The sequence below is a fragment of the Chiloscyllium punctatum genome, chromosome 24, assembly GCF_047496795.1.
Source record: "Chiloscyllium punctatum isolate Juve2018m chromosome 24, sChiPun1.3, whole genome shotgun sequence".
NCBI classification, from domain to species: Eukaryota; Metazoa; Chordata; class Chondrichthyes; order Orectolobiformes; family Hemiscylliidae; genus Chiloscyllium; species Chiloscyllium punctatum.
The window spans coordinates 61,235,233-61,260,553 of NC_092762.1; the positions used below are offsets into that span (position 1 = coordinate 61,235,233).

General features: G+C 41.3%; 2 protein-coding genes across 4 annotated transcripts in view; one reads left to right on the forward strand and one right to left on the reverse strand.

Moving 5' to 3' along the window:
• Nucleotides 1-657: 657 nt before the first annotated feature.
• rps28 (ribosomal protein S28) lies at nt 658-11,810 on the reverse strand. Its single transcript, XM_072593985.1, has 4 exons — nt 11,686-11,810; nt 8,133-8,180; nt 5,922-6,047; nt 658-750 (listed from the first exon to the last, which is right to left on the reverse strand). The coding sequence occupies exons 1-3, from the start codon at nt 11,722-11,724 to the stop codon at nt 5,925-5,927; spliced, it is 210 nt and encodes a 69-aa protein (XP_072450086.1). The 5' UTR covers nt 11,725-11,810; the 3' UTR covers nt 658-750; nt 5,922-5,924.
• A 288-nt stretch (nt 11,811-12,098) lies between these two features.
• Nucleotides 12,099-25,321, forward strand: part of ndufa7 (NADH:ubiquinone oxidoreductase subunit A7) — a 28,088-nt gene continuing 14,865 nt past the window's right edge. The window contains exons 1-4 of one of the 3 annotated variants that reach the window (XM_072593982.1): nt 12,099-12,190; nt 18,684-18,733; nt 22,617-22,766; nt 24,869-25,167. In XM_072593982.1, the coding sequence (XP_072450083.1) occupies nt 12,140-12,190; nt 18,684-18,733; nt 22,617-22,766; nt 24,869-24,965 (348 nt within the window). In that variant the 5' untranslated portion in view covers nt 12,099-12,139 and the 3' untranslated portion in view covers nt 24,966-25,167. Of the gene's footprint in view, nt 12,191-12,217; nt 12,486-18,683; nt 18,734-22,616; nt 22,767-24,868; nt 25,168-25,321 lie in introns of those variants that run through there. The other 2 variants (XM_072593981.1, XM_072593983.1) reach the window with 2 other exon arrangements.

Genomic DNA, 25,321 nt, shown 5'->3' on the forward strand with positions numbered 1-25,321 from the left:
TTGTTTACCATTTTAGAGGTCCTACTGTTCAATCCACTTCCTGACATGAAATCGGTTTTTGTGTCTTGCTGTGCCTGACCTTTGCCCATGCTAATTTATTTTACTAATATTATATTATCTTGAAGTTTAATTCTTACTGGTACTGATAAATCCTATTAACACCCAATGCTGTCTACTAGTTGCAATAAGCAAAGCTATACACTGAATTCTCATGCAAATCTGATAGTGCTCCTGCCTGTGTACTCCTCAGAATTTCTTTTGCCTCAACTTTGCTGGGCATGCTACTGCCATCAATACTGCAGCAACGGTTCACAAAGATTACAGTTTATCTGGTTCAAGAGCAATCAACCCCAAGCTGAGAAACTGGGTCAGGTGGTATGGCTTCAGACTTCCAGGATCAGTTTAATAATTTGGGTACTTGGATTGCTAATATGACATTTACCATATGTGCTAGCAAGTGATTTGCAGCAAGAAGCATCTCAGTTCGAGAGTAGCTGGGTGCTAAACCGGAGTTACAGGTCTTCAAAGCAGCCCACCATCAACAGGAAAAGCCCCTGTCCTCTCACATGCATACTTTGCTTTGAGAAAAAAGTCACATTGAAACATTCTTTCCATGAAAACTTGTTACAGGAAAAAGAAACAGGCACAAACTCTACATTAAAATTCTTTAACGGTTGTTTATTGTCCCATTGTCAAAGTATGTGAAAATGTCCGCAACCAATTATCACAACTGGCATCAGCTTTGTTGATCTGCAAAAGAAATAAAAAATAAAATATGGAAGACAATGCAAAGAAACAAAAAAGTTATTTCCAGATGATTACATTGAAAAACAAAGCTTACGTTAACTTGTACTGAACTTTGATTATAATGCAAATAGGAAAACTAAAGAAACTAAAGAACACTAAAGAAAACTAAAAAACACAGACTTACCAGGCTAAATATTACATTTCATGGTCTTTATCACGAAGAGGCTTATCTGCCTAAACTTCCTGCACTGGTAATTGCTGAGCAAGTAATTTATGCATCTTCATAATTACAAAAGATACCCTCATGCAGCTCATGACAACTTGGATGGATGGAGCTCTTGAAAACAGCTTTCTGAATTTAGACAAGTACACTCTAACAATGTATATTCATAAACGAGCCTCCCATCAAATGCATCAGATAGCCTTCAGGTAAGAACTCAAGATAGAGCAGATCAATGCCTTTACATCTGAAATTTTCACTGACTAAAGCACTCATGTTTACTACACTAAAAAGAAATATCAAATACAACCATCCTGTTTCAAGCAAGCATCAAGACCAAAATTCAAAAGTCACATGTTACTATACTTCATACATAACCATGCTAGCAGCTCTTGAAAATTGTACACTTTTAAATCAACCTATTCAGAAATGTTATGACACCTCTGGAACAGGTTAAACTTTAATCTGGGCCTGCTGGCTCAGAGCTAAGGACACCACCAATGCACAAGCACCCTTAAACATGTGGAGCTCTCACCAAGATATACAGTAGTTAGAAACCAAGTTTTAACAGCCAAGAACTTTCAAATGTAACATTTGCCCAAGTATGATGCACCAGGATCAAGCAGATAGCACTGAGAAAACATTAAACAAACCAAGCATAAATGGGCAGCTAGGTGGAACAGTGGTTAGCACTGCTGCCTCACAGCACCAGAGACCCAGGTTCAATTCCCACCTCAGGCGACTGTGTGTGGAGTTTGCACATTCTCTCAGCATCTGCATGAGTTTCCTCCCACAGTCCAAAAATGTGCAGGTTAGGTGAATTGGCCACGCTAAATTGCCCGTAGTGTTAGGTGAAGGGGTCTGGGTGGGTTGCGCTTTGGTGGGTCGGTGTGGACTTGTTGGGCCGAAGGGCCTGCTTCCACACTAAGTAATCTAACATCCTACATTGAAGTTAGAAAAGCCAAAGTGACTTAACTGGAAATCGAAGATCCTGAAGACACCTGGCTAAGTGAATGTTGAAAGGTTGCTTCTAGAACTAGGAGGCAGACTTTAAAAACAAGGGACATTGATTTTAAAACACCTGAAGAAACACAGATTTGAGGACCCTTGGAATGCCTTTCCTCAATAGGCAGTGAATGCAGAACATTTTATTTCAAGTAAAGGTGGGTGTGTTCTTGACCATGAAGGGGTAGACAGATTCAGGAATGTAGAGTGGAGGCTAAAATCAGGTCAGCCATGATCCTAGTCAGTCAATGAAAGAACAAACTTGAACAGCCAAATGGCCTAATCTCAGTCCTCATTTGTACTAACACAAGAATTGAAAGCTTTACTTTTAAAAGATTTCAAATTGGACGGTAAGTTAATTGAAGTTTATTACAAGTGCTTTCTACCCAACATCAACAGTTCATATTTGTAAAGTAATTTAAGAATGGAAGGCGACATAAAAGTAACTATCCTGAAATCTTCAAATCTCAGGAACTGTTAACTTGACTTAATTTCTGTCAAAACACAATTCAAGATTCTGGGCTTAACGTAGAACAGTAATACTGCCATCTTGGAAAAGGCTAGTAGGTAAAGTGCATTTGCTTTTGATATCCTTTGTCAGAAGCTTTCAAGAATTAGATATCACTGCAAAAAAGTGTTAAATTCTTAATTTAAGCTGCTTTAAATCAATTTTACACAATATAATGCAAGGACAGCTGCTAGAACACCTAGTTAATTTTAAAGGATGTAGATTTTCACTTACCTCATCCATTAATATTTCAGATTTTAAATTTCCATCTACATTGCTTCCAACACGCCTATCATGGCCGACGTGTCACTGTCTCCAATACACATCTCTGGAGGACACCGCAGTTCATAACCTGCCTACTGTTTTTCTTGCACTTTATTTTGTGAACACAAAATGTGTTCAACTGCTCATGTTTCAAATTTAGCTCAGTATGAGACTTTAAATGCCAACTGGAAGTCAGTGGAAATTCACAAAATATACACAACTGTCCATTACACTGCTGAAAAATTTCCATGACATTCAGATTTACACTGAAGAAATCTAGGCTGGCTGAGCTATTGAGAAATGTCAGGATGGTCAGTCACACTACTCACTAAGATTGCAGCAAATTCACCAGACCAGACAGGAGGCTAACCCTAGAATTTTCTCTATGTACCTTCAATCCAAGATCTAAAATGGTGATTAGCCCTGTTGCCTCAGTGCCAGGGACCCAGGTTCGATGCTACACTCCGGCAACCATCTGTGTGGAGTTTGTACATTAGCCATGGGAAATGCAGGATGAAGAAGATTGATGAGGGCAGAGTGGTGGACGTGATCTATTTGGACTTCAGTAAGCAAGATTAAATCACATGGAATACAGGGATAACTAACACATGGATACAGAACTGGCTCAAAAAGGTAGGAGAGAGTGGTGGAGGGTTGCTTTTCAGACTGGAGGCCTGTGACCAGCAATGCGCCACAAGGATCAGTGCTGGGTCCACCGCTTTTCATCATTTATATAAACAATTTGGATATGAACATAGGTGACATGGTAAATCAGTCTGTAGGTGACTCCAAAACTGGAGGTGTAGTGGACAGCAAAGGTTATCCCAGTACAACAGGATCTTGATCAGATGGACTAATAGGCCAAGGAGTGGCAGATGGCATTTAATCTAGATAAATGCGAGGTGCTGTATTTTGGAAAGGCAAATTAGGGTTATACACTTAATGGTAAGGTCCTTGGGAGTGTTGCTGAACAAATAGACTTTGGAGTACTTGTTCATAGTTCCTTGAAAGTAGAGTCCCAGGTAATCAGGATAGTGAAGGTGATGTTTGGTGCTTGCTTTTATTGCTAAAATGGTTCCTGATGAAGGGCTTTTGCCCGAAACGTCGATTTTGCTTTCCAGCACCACTAATCCAAAAGCTTGCTATTATTGGTCAGTGCATTGAGTATAGGAGTTGGAACATCATGTTGCAGCTGTACAGGACATCAATTAGGCCACGATTGAAATACTGTGTGCAAATCTGGTCACCCTGCTATAGGAAGGGAGTGAAACTTGGAAGGGTTCAGAAAAGATTTACAAGGATGTTGCCAGGGTTGGAGGTTGAGCTACAGGGAGAAGCTGAATAGCCTGGAGCAGAGACTGCAGAGTGATCTTAGGAGGTTTATAAAATCATGAGGGGCACGGATAGTGTTATTGGACAAGGCCCTTTCTCCCCTTCTCTTCCCCCCCACCCCCAAGGTGGGGTAGCCCAAACTAGAGGGCATTGATTTAAAAGGAACCTAAGGGGCAATATTTTCATGCAGAGTGTGGTATATAGTGTATAGAATGAGCTGCCATAGAAGTCATGGAACAGATTGTTCTGCTATGATGCACATTTCAGTAACACAAATTAGTCAGTCGAGTTACAATGAATTGGGGACACACGTCTAAAATGTTAACTTTTAGAATGTATTGGTTGTAACACTATTACATGGCCAACACTAAGCATGGTTTCTAAAGCGTGAATTTTCAATAATGCGGGCTTGCATGAGAACACAATTGCATAGAAGAACTACTGTACAATTACAACATGTAAAAGGCATCTAGATGGGTACACAAATGGGAAGGATTCAGAGGGATATAGGCCAAATGGGCCTGGATTAATTTAGGATATTTGGTCAGCATGCATCAGTTGCACCAAAGGATCTGTTTCCATGCTGTATAGCTCTATGGACTTTATAATGCTCAGGAGGGTTGGTGTGGACTTGTTGGGCCAAATTGCCTGCTTCCACACTAGGGATTCTACAACACTGAAAACAAAGCCCCAGATAAACAACTCCCAAAGTAAAAGATCAAACCTATATTTATTTTACATATCGGAACACAAAGTATTTTACAGCAATTATTTTCTAGTGTCATTGTTCGGACATCAATTTGTTGATAGCAAAATCTCAAACTGAGGTAAGTGACAAGTTAATCTTCACCAATGAGAAAAAACACAGAACTCTGGTTATTCATCTATATAGGCACTGGTGTAATGTGTTACATTAAGGACAATACAACACTCTTTAATCACACCATTTAAAATTAGGTGCTAATGTAGTAATCAGAGTTGGACCTGCAATCTTCTTCCTGACCTCTCCACCCCCACCCCCTCTCCAGCCTATCACTCTCACCTTAACTTCCTTCCACCTATTGTATTCCCAACGCCCCTCCCCCCTACCTTTTATCTCAGCCCGCTTGGCACACCCTCCTCATTCCTGAAGGAGGGCTTATGCCCGAAACGTCAATTCTCCTGTTCCTTTGATGCTGTCTGACCTGCTGCACTTTTCCAGCAACACATTTTTAAGCTCTGATCTTCAGCATCTGCAGTCCTCATTTTCTCCTACTTGATCAGACTTGAACACAACACTTCAGGTACAAATGCATCACCAAACTAAAACTATCTCCTATAATTGGTCAGGCTAATTTCTAAAAGACCAATCTAGTTTTGACCATGATAAAACCATGTTACTTAACTAAAGTCAGATAGATACACACGACCAAGGCTTCAGCAGCCAGAACCTCAAATGAACATTACACACTGAAAAAGTGCTTCTAATTTTGACAACAGCTGATACAAGTAGTATAACTGTGCAGTCCCATTATTAAAATCTGCTTTCAAATTGTCCAAGTTTCACACTAGTCCTTATTAGCTTCTGATGTGCAGCTCTTGCCTGGTCACTGCAGTAGGACCTTTATCACTGAAGCCCCAGTTAAAACTTCTCTTGCCATCCAATCATAGCAAATCCCATTAAGATTTATGCTTCAGAAACAGGGAAGTTGTAATAGCTAAAAGTTCTTTCCACAAGCTTGAGAATGGCAACAGGAGAATCTGGGAACTCACTGTCAACAATACATTGGAATTTAATTTTCATTTTAGCACAAAGAATTTAGAAACTGCAGCAGTAATCATTTTTATTAAAATTCAGTGAACTACCTTTTATCGCAATCTTCTTGCTTCACGCTCAGATTCCAAAAGTGTGAGTACATCTCCCTCACGGACTGGCCCTTTCACATTTCGAATGATGGAACGATTGCTGTCATCCATAAATTCCACACGGACCTGCAGATAAATCAAAGAATTAGAACAGAAGAGTTGACTCAGCAGCAACACAGCAAAATTGCTCAGTTATGCCATTATGGCAACTAACCAAGGAATGCAGGAAAACAACTGTGTATTAGACTCCATTTAGAACTGGTTGATAAGAGTTATCTAGCAGTACTCAAATTCCTCGATACAGGCAAAGTTTGAACAAAGATGCTAGCCAGTTGACAAAACCCAGTTGCCCAATTAGAGGGATTCTCATTTTAGTAGAAGAACTGCAGCAACATTCACAATATACAACATGCCCAATTCTTTAGGCCAATTTACATGAACGTTAATGCAGGACTGCAGGTTTAATCTGTGCCTGAAAACAAATATACCTATTGCAAAAAATGAACTTAGATTTCAAAATACAGACATATTTGTGGGTCAATGGTGTTTGGATTTTTTAGAAAGGTTAGAAAGTGACATGGACAACAATCTAAATCCATTTGAGAAGACATGACACGAGTCAACTGCCCAGCCTGTGGTATTAATGTTACACTATTGGTCGAGCAACGGTTGAAGTTGAAAGGTATGTATTGTACCTTTAAGAGAGCAAATGCTGTTCTGAACTGAGAGATTACAAGCACCTGCGTCATGACTAGATATTTTCCTTTTTCCAGTACACAGACTACGTAACATTTGTCTGTGAAATAGATACCATGTCAGTTGCTGTTTTGACAACAATTTCATTTTAACCAGTTTAAATTATGCCCCAAGAATACTAAAACCCAATCGAGTTTGAATGTTTTGCCAACATCGAACAAATGAGACGATCTGATGTGGGGGGGGTATAAAAAAGGCAAGCATCTTGAAAATTAGACAGAGCAAATGCCATCAACACAAATCCAAGAAATTAGGAAACACTATCAAAAGGTACCGTTTCAAATGAAACATTCACAGTTTAAAAAAAACAGACGACACCCAGAGAGATCTTTAGCTAGAAGATGATAGACACTGAAGACGCCAGCCGCTACGTGGTTTTGAAGTTAAGTTGATGTAATTTTAATAAGCGTTTTATTGGAACAGTATACTGTATTAGAGCTGGAGGCAAATAGTAAGCAGTTAAGAGAATGGGGCTTAGAGTTGTGAACAGTTTTGCTTAATGTTCACTTTTAGAGTTAAAAAATAAATTGATGTTATTTTATTTAAATAGTGGAAATTGGAGAGTTCACTCATTTAGATTACAAGGAGACGTGAGCTTTTCTGGGCGTTTGGTTTAATTAACAGAAGAGCTCACTACCATGTTGTAACAGGAATCTTCATCTTCCAGTTCAGATAACAACAGTTTTTCCCCTAACAGGAGAACAGAGTCTCAGTTCAGATAAACCAAGCACCTCAGGAAAAAAAACTTCTAATCTGTGCAGTTTCTAAACAAAGAGTCTGGATTTATGTATTCAAGATGTTAGGAAAGGAGAATGTTTAGAACATCAAAATTGATAAACATATGACAACAGAAAGCTGGAGGATAAATTTCTTAACCTAAAAATTAGTCAGCCTATACAATTCTGTACAACGCAAAGCTTTTGAAGTTAAAACTTTAAATATTTCCAAAAAAGATATACACTTCTTAGGGCTAATGGAATCAAAAGGTATAGGGCAAAAGCTGAAATTGAATTGCATGATCAGCCATGATCAAGCTGAATGGTGCAACAGCTCATAGGATCAGACGGCCTACACCTTGGTCCTAACTTCCGTGTTGTATTATTATACTTCAAATAGATAGGAGGTTGAAAGTTCATTTTGATGTTTGTATTAAAACCAAAGTTTTGACAAATAAACTTGCATCGTTATTTAATAAAGATCTGGCATCTCATAAGATGACTTACAATGACTAAACCATATTAATTACAAAAATTAAACATTATCGACCAGACAAGTTCTCATTCTGGGACTTTATTTTAGCGAGTACCAGCCTCAGTTGGGGTCATGTTAATATGCAAATATTTTTGGGAGCTATACACAATCTCACATTTGGATGTATGACCTCATACATCCAAATTTGTTTTATATGGCTTTCATGCTCCAGTTTTAAAAGATACTGCAGAACTGATTCCTTACCTGAGTACATTGCCCCTGTGAGCCAGTCCTTCCAAGAATTTTGGTAACCTATTACAAAAAAAAAATCACTTAAGTTGTGAACTGTCAGCTATACATAACAGAATCCAAATCCCCACAGTGCAGAAAGAGGCAGTTTGGTCCATCAAGCCTGCACCATCCCAACCCAGATCTAACTTATCCCCACAACCCCACATTTACCCAGGCCAACAACTTAGCCTGTAAATTTCTAGTCATTACAAGTAATTTACAACAGCCAATCCACCTAACCTGCACATCTTTAGACTGTGGGAGGAAACCGGAACATCCGGCAGTAACCCACGCAGACACTGGGAGAACGTACAAACTCCAAATAGCTAGCTATCCAAGGCTTGGGATCAGAGTTGATCCCTGGCACTGAGGCAGCAATGCTAACTACTGAACCACCTTGCTGCCCATACCTATACAATCAATTGATTCACTCATGCAGTACCTTTAGATTGACAACATCACAAGTACTGAACAAATTTTAAATAGTTCAGAAAGTTTTTCAACAATCCAGCCTCAACATCAGTATACCTCCCCTCCTCTCCCTACCCCAGAATCAGCAGCATCAACTAGAGGGCATAGGTTTAGGGTAAGGGGAGAAAAATTTAAAAGGGGCCTAAGGGGCAACTTTTTCATGCAGAGTGTTGTGCATATGGAACAAGCTGCCCGAGCATCGCAGGCTTATACAACTACTTCATTTAAAAGGCATCTGGATGGGTATATGAATAAGAAGGGTTATAGGGATATGGGCCAAGTGCTGGCAAGTGGGATTAATTTAGGATATCTGGTTGGCATGGACAAGTTGGACTAAAGGGTCCGTTTCCATGCTGTCCATCTCTATGACTAACTTTACTGCACTTACTCAAACCTTGTCTTCAAAAGCTCAAAACCTCAACTTCTCAGCATTTCCACTGCAGCAATGGCACATGCACAGGCCTAACAATCAGATTTAGTGATCTTTGAGAAGATTTGTAACTTAGGTTGAGGTTCTGGACGCAAGCTTGCTCACTCACTGAGCTGGAAGGTTTGTTTTCAGACATTTCGTCACCATATTAAGTAACATCAGTGAGCCTCCGGTGAAGCACTGGTGTTAGTGACCCACTTTCTATTTCATCCACATAAATAGAAAGAAGGTCACTAACACCAGTCCTTCACTGGAGGCTGACTGATGTTAAAAACAATGACTGCAGACGCTGGAAACCAGATTCTGGATTAGTGGTGCTGGAAGAGCACAGGAGTTCAGGCAGCATCAAGTAGCTTTGAAATCGACGTTTCGGGCAAAAGCCCTTCATCAGGAATGGCCTAGTATGGTGACAAAACTTCTGAAAACAAACCTTCATCCGGAATCAGAAAATTTCTGTAGTGTGGAAACAAGCCCTTCAGCATAAGTCAACACCGATCCTCCGAACAGTAACCCACCCAGCGCCATTCCCCCTATCCTATTATCCTATATTTATCCCTGACTACTGCACCTAACACACATCCCTGAACACTACTGGCAACTTAGCATGAGTCAAGACTAGAGCAGTGCTGGAAAAGCACAACAGGTCAGGCAACATCCAAGGAGCAGGAAAATCTGTGTTTTGGGCAGCAGCCCTTTTAGCGGAGGAAGAGGTGGGGAGTGGTGCCAGTGTAACTACGGAAGATGGACCATTCTATGTAGCCAACAAAGAGACAGGCATAACTTTCGCCTGGAGGAAGTGGGAGGATGCGAAGGAGAAATTATTAAGGGTGAGGACTAGTTCAGCCAAACAAATGAGTGTCAGTGGAAGGGTGGGGACGTCAGGGGAGGAAGAAACAGAGGGCTTGGAGGACCAGTCATAGCGGACAGAGGTGTAGAGGGATTGGACGTCCTTGGTGAAGATGGGGTGTTGACTACTGCATCGGTGCCACCTCATGCTCCTGTGACAAGGTTGTGCAGTTCACCAACTTCAACACATGCCATCCCGAACTTGAATTCACTTGGAGCATTTTTGACGCCTCCCTCCCCTTCCTGGACCTCTCCATCTCCAATGACTACCAATTCAACACTGATTTTTTTTACAAACCCGACTCCCACAGATACCTGGATTACACCTCTTCCCACCCTACCTCCTGCAAAAAGGCCATCCCATATTCTCAATTCCTCCACCTCAACTGCTCCCAGGAGGACCAGTTCAACTACAGATGGCCTCCTTCTTTGAAGACTGCAATTTCCCTTCCCATTGTGGTTGAAGATGCCCTCCAACATATCTTATCCATGTCCCACACCTCCGCCCTCAAACCCCACTCCAACTGCAACAAGGACAGACCCCCCCAGTCGTCATCTTCCAAGCCACCAACCTCCACATAAACCACATCATCTGCCGACATTTCTGCCACCTTCAAACAGACCCCATCACCAGGGGTGATTTTTTTTATTTTGCATTCAACATTCTCTTTAACCCTGAATCTCCTTGCCTAACAAGGATCTACCCAACCATCTTAGAGTGTAACCACTGGCTTCTGAGGCATGGCATTTCCAAGTTGCACAATAAGAGAAAGTCTTGTGTAGAAAGGGCAACAATATTATAACAGTGCCACTTGGTTCTAGACTGACTCACAGGAAACATTCATTTGTCAAACCATTGAAAATCTTCTACACTTTAAACTAGCTCTCCCTCTTAACTCCACTGCAAACAAACTCAACATATCCTCACTACATCACTCACTTATTCCAGGTAACAATTTTATAAGCCTCATCTGAACAGTCTCCAATGCTTTATATCATTAAACAAGACAAAAATGTTCATTAGTTAAAATGTGGTCACAGCAGCAGATACATGTAGGATTCCACTTGCCATACACTATCAGTTATACAAAGCCTCAATCATACATAGTGTTTTGCTGCCAACCAATATTCTATCCACTACCTCTACACCAGGAGCTATTTTCTACAAATCTTTGAAAAGTCACCAAATCAAACACTTTTATATATTCACAACATACAATCCAGCCTGCAGTTTCTTTTATACACCTTTAGACGGTTTTAATTACAAAGGTATTAGGGACTTTTGTTCATTTATCTAACTAGGGTTAATTTTTTAAAAACTCTGAATGAAGTGCTTTGCCAATTAATCGGAGACTGCAGAAGTCACTGGACCAAGGCTGAGAGCGATTGCTCCAAATGCTCCGTACATTACACGGCCTCTTGAACGGCAGCATGAACCACGCCAAAGCTTCAACGAGGGAAGGCCAACACCAGGGAGATCAATCATCCTAAACTCGGGGATACCAGTCACTGAATCGATGACTGGAGGAGGAGAGGAGAGAGTGTGGACAGGGGGAGAATAGGAGACAGAACCCCCCGCCCCCCAACATCAGGGCGGTCCCGGAGGGTGGTGGGGGCTTCCAGTATCCCCTCACTGCAGAGCAATGGGGTGGAGGCCAGGCCGGACTGGGGGTGGAGGCCCGCCTCTCCGGTTGAAAGCGGTCGGCCGCAGAGCGGTAGATAAGGCACCCTCTCCCTCCCCACCACCGAAGGTGCGGCCTGAAGCGCTCTCTCCTTTACCCGGGCGAGTTTAACGTTCTGTGTCCGCGGTCCCTCCATGATGATGGCGGCGGCGCTGAGAAAGGAGCACGTGGTCCGCGCCGCTCCTATTTATACACAACCCCCCCCCCCCCCCCCGGGGCCCGCGCCCTGTCAACTCCCCTCAAAACAAACAATCAAAAAACATCCCACCGACAACGATAACACCACCCCACTCCGTATTTCACATTATCACCAACAAGGTTCAAATTCAAAATAAAACTTTTCCTTTAAAAAAAAGCTGTCCGTTTCTCCCATAATTCCGTGCCCGCCCAGGATTCACCGAGGGAAGTAGTTTTTATTATTATTTGATTTATTATAATTTAATATGACTTTTAAAATAAATAAAAAAGTATCGGAAAGTCCATATTAATAAAATTAAACATTTTAATTTTGCGGCTGATCAAGCTCCAGGTGTTTGTCCTTCACAACAAACATGGCGTCAGCGACCAAGATCATTCAGAGGCTGCGGAACTGGTTAGCGGGGGTGAGTCTGTAAACTTCAATCATAATGTGTCCTAGCTGCTTGGGGAAAACAGATTGCCACTGTACAGTCAGCTTTAATGCCAAATGCTTGCTGCGAAAGTAATAGCTACATGTAAATTAAAATCAAACGCCTGTTGCTAGCCTCTTCACAGCAATCTCTATCCTCAATCGAAAACAGCAACTGCTGGAGAAGCTCAGTAGGTCTGACAGTTATGTGTGGAGAGAAAGCACAATTAACGTTTCCAGTCCCTCCTTCTCTCAACAGTGGGGGCAGGTCCAGCTCGTTGCTACGAAAGGTAAGGCCGAAGCGTTCGCAACAAATTTCAGCAAAAGTGGATGATCCAGCTCGGTTTCCTCCACAGGTCCCAAGCATCAATTTTGGGCAATTTGGTTCATTCCGTAAGCTATCAAGAAGCGACTAAAGGCACTGACTGAGTTTTAATAGTAGTACTGAAGGCTTTTGCTCTTTACCTAAGCTATTTCAGTACAGTTGCAACACTGGCATCCACTTGAAGTTGTGGAAAATGATCCAGGTGTATCCCATGCACAAAAAGGATAAACCCAATTCTGCCAGTTACTAGATTATTGGTCTACTTTCGATCAACAGCACAATGTTGGAAGAGGCTGGGCTGTTAGCACTGGGGGAAAAAAAACCTGTGCATTGACACAAAACAGAAGTTTGTCTGAAAATCTCAGCAAGCCTGGCAGCATCTGTGGAGAGAAATCAGTTAATATCTCAGGTAGAGTGACCCTCCTTCAGATAATTCTGAAGCAAGTTACTGAACTTGAGATGTAAACTCTGGTTTCACTCCACTGGTGCTGCTAGACCTGAGATTTTTCAGTAGAGTCATAGAAATGTACAGCACAGAAACAGACTCTTTGGTCCAACTCATATATGCTGATCAGATATCCTAAATAAATCTTTCCTATTCATATACCTATCCAGATGTTTTTAAAATGATGTTATTGTACCAGGCTCCACTACTTCCTCTGGCAGCTCATTCAATCCATGCACCAACCTCTACAAGAAGTTGTTCCTGAGATCCCTTTTAAATCTTGCCTCTCTCTCCTTAAAACTATGCCCTTTTAGTTTTGGACTCCCCACCCCAGGGAAAAGGTCTTGTCTGTTTTCTCTATTCATGCCCCTCATGATTTTGAAACCTCTGCTCCAGGGAAAACAGCCCCAGCCTATTCAGCCTCTTCCTAACAGCTCAAACCATCCAACCCTGGCAGCATCCTTGTAAATCTTTTCTGCACCCTCTCAAGTTTCACAACACCTTTCCTATAGCAGGGAGAGCAGATATGCACACATTATTCCAAAAGTGGTTTAACCAATATCCTGTACAGTCACAACATGACCTCTCAACTCATAGCAACTCACAGAGTCATAAAGTCATAGAAATGTACAGTATGGAAACAGATGCTTCGGTCCAATTCGTCCATGCCGACTAGATATCCCAACCCAATCTAGTCCCACCTGCCAGCGCTTGGCCCATATCTAAACCCTTCCTATTCATACACCCATCCAAATGCATTTTAAATGTTGCAATTGTACTAGCCTCCACCACTTCCTCTGACTGCTCATTCCATACACCTACCACCCTCTGCGTGAAAAAGTTGCCCCTTAGGGTCTCTTTTATATCTTTCCCCTCTCACCCTAAACCTATGCCCTCTAGTTCTGGACTCCCCCACCCCAGGGAAAGACTTTTTCTATTTATCCTATACATACCCCACATAATTTTATAAACCTCTATAAGGTTACCCCTCAGCCTTCTAGGGAAAACAGCCCCAGCCTGTTCAGCCTCTCCCTATAGCTCAATCCTCCAACCCTGGCAACATCCTTGGAAATCTTTTCTGAACCCTTTCAAGTTTCACAACATCTTTCTGATAGAAAGGAGATCAGAATTGCACGCAGTATTCCAACAGTGGTCTAACCAATGTCCTGTACAGCCGCAACATGACCTCCCAACTCCTGTACTCAGTACTCTGACCAATAAAAGAAAGCATACCAAACGCCTTCTTCACTACCCTAAGTACCTGTGACTCTACTTTCAAGGAGCTATGAACCTGCACTCCGAGGTCTCTTTGTTTAGCAACACTCCCTAGGACTTTACCATTAAGTGTATAAGTCCTGCTAAGATTTGCTTTCCCAAAATGCAGCACCTCACATTTCTCTGAATTAAACTCCATCTGCCACTTCTCAGCCCATTGGCCCATCTGCTCAAAATCCTGTTGTAATCTGAAGTAACCTTCTTCCCTGTCTACCACCTCCAATTTTGGTGTCATTTGCAAACTTACTAACAATAGCTCTTATGCTCACATCCAAATCCTTTATATAAATGATGAAAAGTAGTGCACCCAGCGTCGATCCTTGCGGCACTCCACTGGTCACAGGCCCCCAGTCTGAAAAACAACCTGCTGTCTTCTATCTTTGAGCCAGTTCTGTATCCAAATGGCTAGTTCTCCCTGTATTCCGTGATATCTAACCTTGCTAATCAGTCTCCCATTGTTGAATGCCGTACTGAAGTCCATGTAGATCACATCTATCACTCTGCCCCCAACAATCCTCTTTGTTACTTCTTCAAAAAACTCAATCGAGTTTGTGAGATGATTTCCCACGATTTCCCATGTTGACTATCCCTAAATCAGTCCTTGTTTTCCAAATACATGTACGTCCTGTCCCTCAGGATTCCCTCCAACAACTTGCCCACCACTGACGTCAGGCTCACTGGTCTATAGTTCCCTTGCTTTTCCTTACCACCCTTCTTGAATAGTGGCACCACATTAGCCAACCTCCAGTCTTCCGGTACCTCACTTGTGATTATCGATGATACAAATATCTCAGCAAGAGGCCCAGCAATCACTTCTCTAGCTTCCCAAAGAGTTCTAGAATACACCTGATCAGGCCCTGGGGATTTATCCACCCTTACCCGTTTCAAGACATCCAGCACTTCCTCTTCTATAATATGGACATTTTTCAAGATATCACCATCTATTTCCCCACATTTCATATCTTACATATCACTTTCCACAGTAAATACTGATGCAAAATACTCGTTTAGTATCTGCCCCCATCTCCTGTGGCTCCACACAAAGGCTGCCTTGCTGATCTTTGAGGTGCCTTATTCTGTCTCTAGTTACCCTTTTGTCCTTAATGTATTTGTAAAAACGCTTTGGATTCTCCTTAATTCTATTTGCCAAAGCTATCTCATGTCCCCTTTTTGCCCTCCTGATTTCCCTCTTAAGTATACTCCTACTTCCTTTATACTCTTCTAAGGATTCACTCAATCTATCCTGTCTATACCTTACACATGCTTCCTTCTTTTTCTTAACCAAACCCTCAATTTCTTTAGTCATCCAGCATTCCCTATACCTACCAACCTTTCCTTTCACCCTAACAGGAATATACTTTCTCTAGATTCTCGTTATCTCATATCTGAAGGCTTCCCATATTCCAGCCGTCCCTTTACCTGTGAACATCTGCCCCCCCAATCAGCTTTTGAAAGTTCTTGCCTAATACTGTCAAAATTGGCCTTTCTCCAATTTAGAACTTCAACTTTTAGATCTGGTCTATCCCTTTCCATCACTATTTTAAATCTAATAGAATTATGGTCGCTGGCCCCAAAGTGCTCCCCCACTGACACCTCAGTCACCTGCCCTGCCTTATTTCCCAGGAGTAGGTAAAGTTTTTAGACCCTTCTCTAGTAGGTACATCCACATACTGAATCAGAAAATTTTTCTGTACACACTTAATAAACTCCTCTCCATCTAAACCCTTAACACTATGGCAGTCCCAGTCTATGTTTGGAAAGTTAAAATCCCCTATTGTAACCACCCTATTATTCTTACAGATAGCTGAGATCCCCTTACAAGTTTGTTTCTCAATTTCCCTCTGACTATTAGGGGGTCTATAATACAATCCTAATACGGTGATCATCCCTTTCTTATTTCTCAGTTCCACCCAAATAACATCCCTGGATGTATTTCTGGGAATATTCTCCCTCAGTACAGCTGTAATGCTATCCCTTATCAAAAACGCCACTCTTCCTCCTCCCTTGCCTCCCTTTCTATCCTTCCTGTAGCATTTGTATCCTGGAACATTAAGCTGCCAGTCCTGTCCATTCCTGTACCATGTTTCTATAATTGCTATGATAATCCAGTGCCATGTTCCTAACCATGCCCTGAGTTCATCTGCCTTTGCTGTTAGGCCCCTTGCATTGAAATAAATGCAGTTTAATTTATTAGTCCTACCTTGTCTCGGCCTGCCCTGACTGTTTGACTCGCTTCTGTTCTCAGATTGATCTCTTTCCTCACTGTCTCCCTGGGTCCCACCCCCCCACTTTACTAGTTTAAATCCTCCCAAGCAGCTCTAGCAAATCTCCCTGCCAGTATATATTGGTCTCGAACTCAGCACCGCCTTCCTAACCTGCAATCTTCTTCCTGACCTCTCCGCCCCCACCCCCACTCCGGCCTATCACCCTCACCTTGACCTCCTTCCACCTATCGCATTTCCAACGCCCCTCCCCCAAGTCCCTCCTCCCTATCTTTTATCTTAGCCTGCTGGACACACTTTCCTCATTCCTGAAGACGGGCTCATGCCTGAAACGTTGATTCTCCGGCTCCTTGGATGCTGCCTGACCTGCTGTGCTTTTCCAGCAACACATTTTCACCCCTTCCAATTTAGGTGCAATCCATCCATCTTCTACAGGTCGCTCTACCCCAAAAGAGATTCCAATGATCCAAAAATGTGAATCCTTCTCCCATACACCAGCTCCTCAGCCATACATTCATCTGCTCTATCCTCCTATTCCTGTCCTCACTAGCTTGTAGCACCAGGAATAATTCAGATATTACTATTCTCGAGAACCTTTTTTAAATTCCTGCCTAACTCTCTGTAATCTCCCTTCAGAATCTCAACCTTTTCCCTTCCTATATCATTGGTTTCAACGTGGACGATGATCTCTCGCTGGCCCCTCTCTCTTTTGAGAACATTCAGCCCTTTGCTCAATGCAATAATTTCCTTTTTTGTCTAATTTCCAGCATCTGCAGTTCTTTTGCGTTTTTTTGATCTGAGCATCGATACTCAGTTTGCATTTTGCCAGAGCTGCTCAGCTTTTACTCTCAATTCCTAGGTCCAAGCATGGACTAAATAGCTGAACTCGAGAGGTGAGGGGAAAGAAAAGTACCTTGCATTCAAGATAGCATTCTGCCAAGAAATCAAGTAAAACTGGAGTCAATGGGAAACAGTTGGAAAAATCCTCTGGTTGAAGTCATACCTGATGCAAAGAAAGATGTTTGTTTGTTGAAGGTTGATCATCTCAGCTCCAGGACATCACTGCAGAAGTCCCTCCGGATAGTGTCCTGGCCTTAACCATCATTGGTTGCTTCACCAATGACTGTTTCTCCATCATTAAGTCAGAAGTCAAGATGTTTTCTGATGATTGCACAATGTTCAGCACCATTTGTGATTTCTTGGATACTACAGCAGTCCATGTGCATGTATAGCAAGACCTTATATATATGTACATGCTGTAGATATATACTTACCCTTTAAGCCAGTATTTAAAATTTGAAAAGTATTACAGATAAAGTTATCCCAGCCAATATTTATGTATACAGTTTAACGTTGGCAGATATTGGAAACTTTTAAAAAAGATGTTCATTGCTGGCTATGCCAATATTTGTTGCCCATCCTTCATAGCCCTGGAAAAGGTAGTGGTGAACTGTTGTCTTGAATGGTTGCAGTATAGAGAGACCCGCTGTGCTGCTGGAAGGGCGTTCCAAGGTTTGGCTCAGTGACAATGAAGGAAGAGTGATATATTTCCAAGTCAGGATAATGGTGCTATTCCATGCATCTGCTGCCCTTGTCCTTCTTGCTGGTGAAGTTTGCAGATTTTGTTGAATAACTCAAAAGAATCTGGTATTCTGAGCCAGTAAGAAAATGCAATGACCATTCATTGTTAGCTTATTGAGACCAGTCCCAGAGGATCAAAAGGCTGCTCTCTCATTACAGGGATACACCTGGTAGTGGTTTAACCTGAGGATTACTAGGCCTCAGATGAGGGGAGACATTGGGAAGGAGATTACCTTCAATTGTAATCTCCGCGATGACAGGAATTGAACTCATACAGTTGGCATCACTCTGCATAGGAAACCAGCCATCCAGAAAACTGAGCTAAGCAATCCCCTAATTACCCCCTTCCATCAATTTGATCAAAAATAGCCTGATAAGGTGGTAATTGGCAAGTTGGATTTGTTCTGGTTTCTGTGGACAGGACACAACTTAGTAATCTTCCACGTTGCAACAATGTTCAGCTAAATAATAAGTTCTTAAGTTTTGTATATTTGCACATCAGCATTGCTGCTATGTTACCAGTTGTAGTTCCTTGTTCCATAATTGGTCTTTCAGGACTGTTCTGCATCATCACCTGGACATTTTGATGTGTGTGTGTTAATATGTCTGCAACTGACTCTCGTGTTTTTCTCTCCTGCAGAAGAATCTCCAAGAAAAGTTGCAGCTTCGATACACTGAAATTGCTCTCAGGTAACAGACAAAATAAACTGAGCTGTGATCATCATAAATATAGCCTTCTGCTAAATTTAATTCTTTGTACCTGATGGTCATTGTCGACATGGGACCTTTACTCTGTCCATCTTGTATTGGATCTAATGTCAAATTGTTTAATCTGTGTTTTTTTTTAAAGATATTCACTGTATCTCTACGTAATGTAGAGGGATCTTTATTTTGTTTCTAACCTTGGTTGGACCTGACTTAGAAATTGGAGACTGCCAGTATTTCACAGCATCCCTTTTCCATATCCCAGGTATCAGTTATTCTTTCCTGAATCTGTTTTGGTGCCAGTTTAGCTGTCTTGAGTCTGTGATCAGAATAGGCACTTATTAGATTACTTTTGAATTATTTGAGAATATGATGCAATAGGAAGGATAGAAAGTGGGCAAGAGGGGAGTGGGAGTGATATTTTTGATTAGGGATAACATTAGGTTGCACTTAGGGAGGATATTCCTGGGAATACATCCTGAGAAGTTATTTGTGAGGAATTTGGAATTGAGAAGTAAGAAAGAACCCCCACCCCCAGTTGTAGCAGAAAACTGAGAAACAAATTTATAAGGACATCTAATTATTCTTACCGATAACTGACAACGGTTATGGTAGGTGATTTTAATTTTCCAAACGTATGCTGGGGTTGTAAAGGCCTTGGATAGAGACAAATTTCTTAAGTGTGTACAAGAAATTTTTCTGATTCAGTATGTGGAGGTACCTACTAGAGAAGGTGCAAAACTTGACCTAGTCTTGGGGAAATAAGGCAGGGCAGGTGACTGAGGTGTCAGTGGGGGAGCACTTTGAGGCCAGCGACCATAATTCTACTAGTTTTCAAAGACTGATGAAAAAGGATAAACTGGATCTAAAAGTTAAAGATCTGAATTGGAGGAAGGCCAATTTTAACGGTATTAGACAAGAACTTTCAACGGTTGATTGGGGGCAGATGTTCACAATGGCTGGAAAATGGGAGGCCTTCAAAAAGGAGAGAACGTAAGTCCAGGGACAGCATGTTCCTGTTTGGGTGAACGGCAAGGCTGGTACATGTAGGGAATATTTGATGACTAGAGAAATTGAGGTTTTGGTTAAGAATGAGAAGGAAGAATATGTCAGGCATAGACAGCAGAGATCGAGTGAATCCCTAGAAGAGTGTAAATGCAGTTGGAGTATATGTAAGAGGGAAATCAGGAGGGGGAAAGAAAGGACATGAGAGCGCTTTGGCAAAAAGGGTTAAGGAGAATCCACAGGGATTCTACAAATACATTAAGGACAAAAGGGTAACGAGGGAGAGAATAGGGCCCTTTAAAGATCAGCAAAGCAACCTGTGTGTGGAACCGCAGGAGATGGGGAAGATACAAAATGAGTGTTTTGCATCAATGTTTACTGTGGAGAAGATAGAGAAAATAGGGAAATAAATAGTGACATCTTGAAAAATGTCCATATTACTGAGGTGGTGGTGTTGGATGTCTTAAAAGGCATAAAGGAGGATACATCCCCAAGGCCTGATCAGGAGTACTCTAGAACTTTGTGGGAAGCCGGGGAATTGATTGCTGGACCCCTGTTTTAGATATTTGTAACATGGATAACCACAGGTGAGGTGCCAAAAGACGAGAGGTTGGCTGTTGTGGAGCAACTATTTAAGTAAGGTGATAAGGAAAAGTCAAGGAACTGTAGACTGAGCCTGACGTCGGTGGTGGGACAAATTGTTGGAAGTTATCCTGAGGGTCAGGATTTACACTTATTTGGAAAGGCAAAGACTGATTAGGGATAGTCAATCTGGCTTTGAGATGGGAAATTGTGTCTCACAAACTTGATTGAGTCTTATGAAAAAGTAACAAAGAGGATTGAAGAGGACAGAGTGGTGGACGTGATCTGTATGGACTTCAGTAAGGTTCCTCATGGTTACATCACAAGGAATAGAGGGAGAACTAGCTATTTGGATGCAGAACTGGCTCAAAGGTAGAAGGCAGAGTGGTGATATTGAGTTGCTTTTCGGGCTGGAGATCAGTGACCAGTGCTGTGCCAGAAGGATCTGTCGTCCCGTTCCTGTCTCAGTCGAAGCAAAACGCTCAGAGTCACAGTATAGTTTTACCATCATCTTTATTCTGGGCCCTGGAGGGATAGAGAACAATTGCCCATGTGCACAGGGACATGAGTTCTCAGTCTTCTCTCTCAAGTAGCAGTTTCTCAATGAATTATAGTCATTTTACAGGGAAGAGCATCCAGATAAGGCAACATGCGTATTAATTGAGTGACTGTTACAATCAGGAAGCATCAACAGTGAAGATTAAGCCATTTGCTGTTACACAATGAATGTTCTTAACGTTGTTAGCTGACATTACATACTGAATGCTACCTCATCTTGTTAAATGGATCTGCATAATGAATGCTTTTACACCTTGTTAACCCATTATCCTTGCCTCCAGCACCCCATTGTTAACTGTAATTTCTTATCTGATCTGAGTCATATTCAGCTGAACCTCTTATTTCACAAAACTCAAAACTTAACTATTTCCCTACCTGCTCATAGCCGATACACATTCTCAGATCAGTGCTGGGTCCATTGCTTTTCACCTTTTTATATAAATGATTTAGATGTGACCAAAGGAGGTATGGTTAGTAAGTTTGCAAATGACTCCAAAATTGGAGGTATAATGGACAGCGAAGAAGGTTACCTCCGATTACAACAGGATGTTGATCGGATGGACCAATGGGCTGAGGAGTAGCAGATGGAGTTCACTTTAGATAAATGTGAGTTGCTGCATTTTGGAAAGGCAAATCAGGGCAGGACTGATACACTTCATGGTAAGGTCCTAGGGAGTGTTGCTGAGCAAAGAGACCTAGGAGTGCAGGTTCATAGTTTCTTGAAAGTGGAGTCACAGGTAGACAGGATGGTGAAGAAGGCATTTGGTATGCTTGCCTTTATTGGTCAGTGCATTGGGTAGAGGAGTTGGGAGGTCATATTGTGGCTACACAAGTCATTGTTTAGACAACTTTTAGAATATTGTGTGTAGTCTGGTCTCCCTGCTTTCGGAAGGATGCTGTGAAACTTAAAAGGGTTCAGGAAAGAATGACAAGAATGTTGCCAGGGTTGGAGGGTTTGAGCTTTAGGAAGAGACTGAATAGACTACAGCTGTTTTGTCTGAAGTGTTGGAGGCTGAAAGTGACCCTTATAGAGGTTTGTAAAATCACAAGGAGCATGGATAGGGTAGATAGACAAGGTCTTTTCCATGGGGTGGAGGACTCCAAAACTAGAGGGCATAGGTTTAAAGTGAGAGGGGAAAAATGTAAAAGGGACCTAAGAAGAGGCAACTTTTTTTACAGAGGATGGTGTGTGTATGGAATGAACTTCCAGAGGAAGTGTATGGAGGCTGGTACAATTACAAAATTTAAAAGGCATCTGGGTGGGTATATGAGTAGGAAGGGTTTAAAGGGATATGGGCCAAATGCTGGCAAATGGGACTAAATTTATTTAGGATATCTGTTCAGCATGGCTGAGTTGGACTGAATGGTCTGTTTCTATACTGCATATCTCCATGACTCCATGTTAAAATAATGTGTCAAGTATTTTGTCATTTCTTTTTGCTGATGCTTACAGAACAGGAATGTTTAGCATGGAAAATAAGACCATCCTTGATAATAGAAATGACAGAGAAAATGAGATCAGTTCCGTGCATTTTGTTTTGATGAAACCTTACCTTCTTTTTCAAGACAGCAGTTATTGTGCTATCTTGTAACTGCTTACAGTAGCCTCATGGCTCTCCTCCTGTGAAAGGATACTGGTTTTCTTGGTGTAGCTTTTAAGATATTACAGTAATTTTATACTGCTCCTTTTGTAAAGGCAGGATTTTGGAATACTTTGTTTCAGGACCCAACCTCCACCCAAGCTCCCGGTTGGCCCTTGCCATAAATTTTCAGATAACTACTACTGTTTACGAGATGGTCGTCGAGAGACATTTCCACCTACTGTCATTTGGTCATCGCAGAAAGCGCTAGCAGCGGGAACACAGGCGCCCAGGTTAGTGGCAGCAAATTCCTTATTCAGTTCCATAATGTTTGGAACAACGTTAGGAGTGACAGAGTAACATGGGAACAGGAATAGACTATTTTAGAACTTAAACCTTTTCCAGTTAGTTAATCTGTACCTAAATTCATTCACACCTTTTCTTGCATTCCTGCATAGCTTGCCTCTCAAAAATCTATTCATTTCAATTCTAGTCAAGTCAACATCCTGGATTTTTTTGGATAGTGGCTACTAAATTCCCTCTACCCTTGGATTGGGGGAAGAAACTGTCCTTGTTTAACTCCAACATAGTTCAACTCCACGTTTAACATTATTCCCCTGAAGAACTAGCGTTTATGTATTTTACCTCTTATTCATAAAATCTCAATTTAATCACAATCATCCTTCTAAATTCAGAACAGGTTAATGCCCATACTCAAATTTAACCCTACAATTTTTTTTTACTGGGAGGGTGCACTTTCCTGAGTTTTGATTTATTTTATCCTTCTGACGATCTGTGTTCAAAACTGAAGACATTACTCTGTGGTTTCAGCCCTTCAAATAAGGACCAGCATTCCGTTGCCAATCTGATGGATTGCCAAACATCCATGCGCACCAATTTTACTGATCTGTACATATAATCTTACTTAAATCTTTGCTCTTCACAGCACCAAGACTACCTTCATTTTAGAAAAATTCCTGATGAAGAGCTTATGCTTTAAACGTCAACTTTCCTGCTCTCGGATGCTGCCTGACCGGCTGTGCTATTCCAGCGCCCCACTTTTCGACATTTTAGAAAAAACCCAATTTATATTTCCCAAATTTGAAGTTAGCGTGCACTGTTCCCATCATAGTTTTAGCTGATCATGTTGTGTATCTGAACAACTAACATCCAGACTGCCCCCATCACTGGTACTAGTGTCTTGTATGCCCTGTCCTAGCCATCCCCACAACCACACTACCCATTTTTCCCAGTTCTTCATCCACCAAAGAGTATATTTCAAGAGGGTTTTTGGGGACATTTAGAGATATTTTCAAACAGTAAATAGCCTTTCTACCTACATGTTCATTCTTGCATTGACATGCAAAGTAATTAACCCCTCTTGCTCCCCATTATTTGGCCTTTTGATTGCAATCCAGATTTGCTAACTCAGAGTAAAGAATTTGTACAATGGACAGACAGGAGCTAAAGCAAAGAAAGTGCCACTCACCATCCTAACTCAGCCACATGGTCTTGATTTTTACTGTATTCAGTCATTCACTAAGTTATGCTTGCCTGCTTCAATATTTGACTCTTCCTAAGTTCATCCACAATATCCTGCATATGCACAGTACTCACTGATAAATGTGTTTTCTAATATTAAAGAGCACAGCATGTTGGAAACATGAAAAATACAGTATTTGAATAAAACAATTTTTATTGTAACACTTTGTTACTGTTTTATGTCTCAGCTACACAGAGCATGCTTTTTATTAACCGGTACCTGTGGGACCAGGGGTATGCTGGCTGATCAAATATTTGCTTGATCAGGAGGTCCACGTGATCAATGTAAAAACACACATGATGCAGGGGATATACACATCATTTATAATTTATTACATGATTTATGCTGTCCATAATGCAACTTTACCTTAAATAAAACTTTAAAGGAGAGAGCCTTCTCACTCGCACACTCAACTGACTAGACAACATGATATTGTGATAATACAGTAAACTTCAGGAATTTCATGTATATACTTTTTGCCAGTTTATCAAGAGTGCCAGTTAAAACAAAGTTTGCTGTACTTTTATCAGATTCACGTACTTATGGTTAATGCATTTTATTATTCTGAAATTCAAAAACAAGTATTCCAGTTTGGAGGATTTACAGTGTACCCTTGTGCATACTGGGATAAATGTGAGAAGCTTTTCTTCTCCTGTCCATGTAAACTATGCAAATTAAAAAGCAGTAAAGTTTCTAATTTAGAAATCAGTCTTGAATTTATATAAAGTGACACTGAGAATTAGGATGTTTCCAACCTTATTATCTGTGTTTCACAGCACATCTGTAGAACTGAATTAATTTCCATCAACTGAATTCCTTCAGAATACAAAATTGAACTTTTCTTTGTTCCAGTGGCCAAGGTACTGAAGTAACTAAGGAAGTTGGGAAACCTGTTCTGCCTGGGCAGCCAGTCAAGTTGAAGCTTTCCACGGATCAGCCATATCTGTGACTGGAGGGTGATTGAGATTATCGTGAACTTTAACCTTTTATGGTAGTACTGGCAATGGAAAGAAGTTTAAAGTACTGGAGCTGCAGCATTGGACAGCCAGATTGGAACCTGGAGTTTCTGTCACTTTTTGGGGTTTAATGGCTCCTAATGTAAATCAGCTTAGTAATTATCCAAGTTAATAAAGCAAATGGTGTTTTGTGCACTCTTTTTTTTTTTTTAAAAGTATCATACTTCATCTGCATCTCGAAGCCAAAAGCACATCACTTCTTTGTTACTAGACCCTTTATAACCCATTTAAACAGCGGGGGAAGTATTTTATATTTTTAGTTTCATTTATCTGAAATGTTAATCTTTCT

Excerpts from the sequence above, each read along its gene's own strand:
- rps28 (XM_072593985.1), bottom strand. The coding sequence starts at position 11,724 with ATGGAGGGACCGCGGACACAGAACGTTAAACTCGCCCGG. Across the intron at positions 8,181-11,685 it reads AGAACGTTAAACTCGCCCGG|GTTACCAAAATTCTTGGAAG; the intron begins GTAAAGGAGAGA and ends TTTTTGTAATAG. Across the intron at positions 6,048-8,132 it reads CACAGGGGCAATGTACTCAG|GTCCGTGTGGAATTTATGGA; the intron begins GTAAGGAATCAG and ends ATTTATCTGCAG.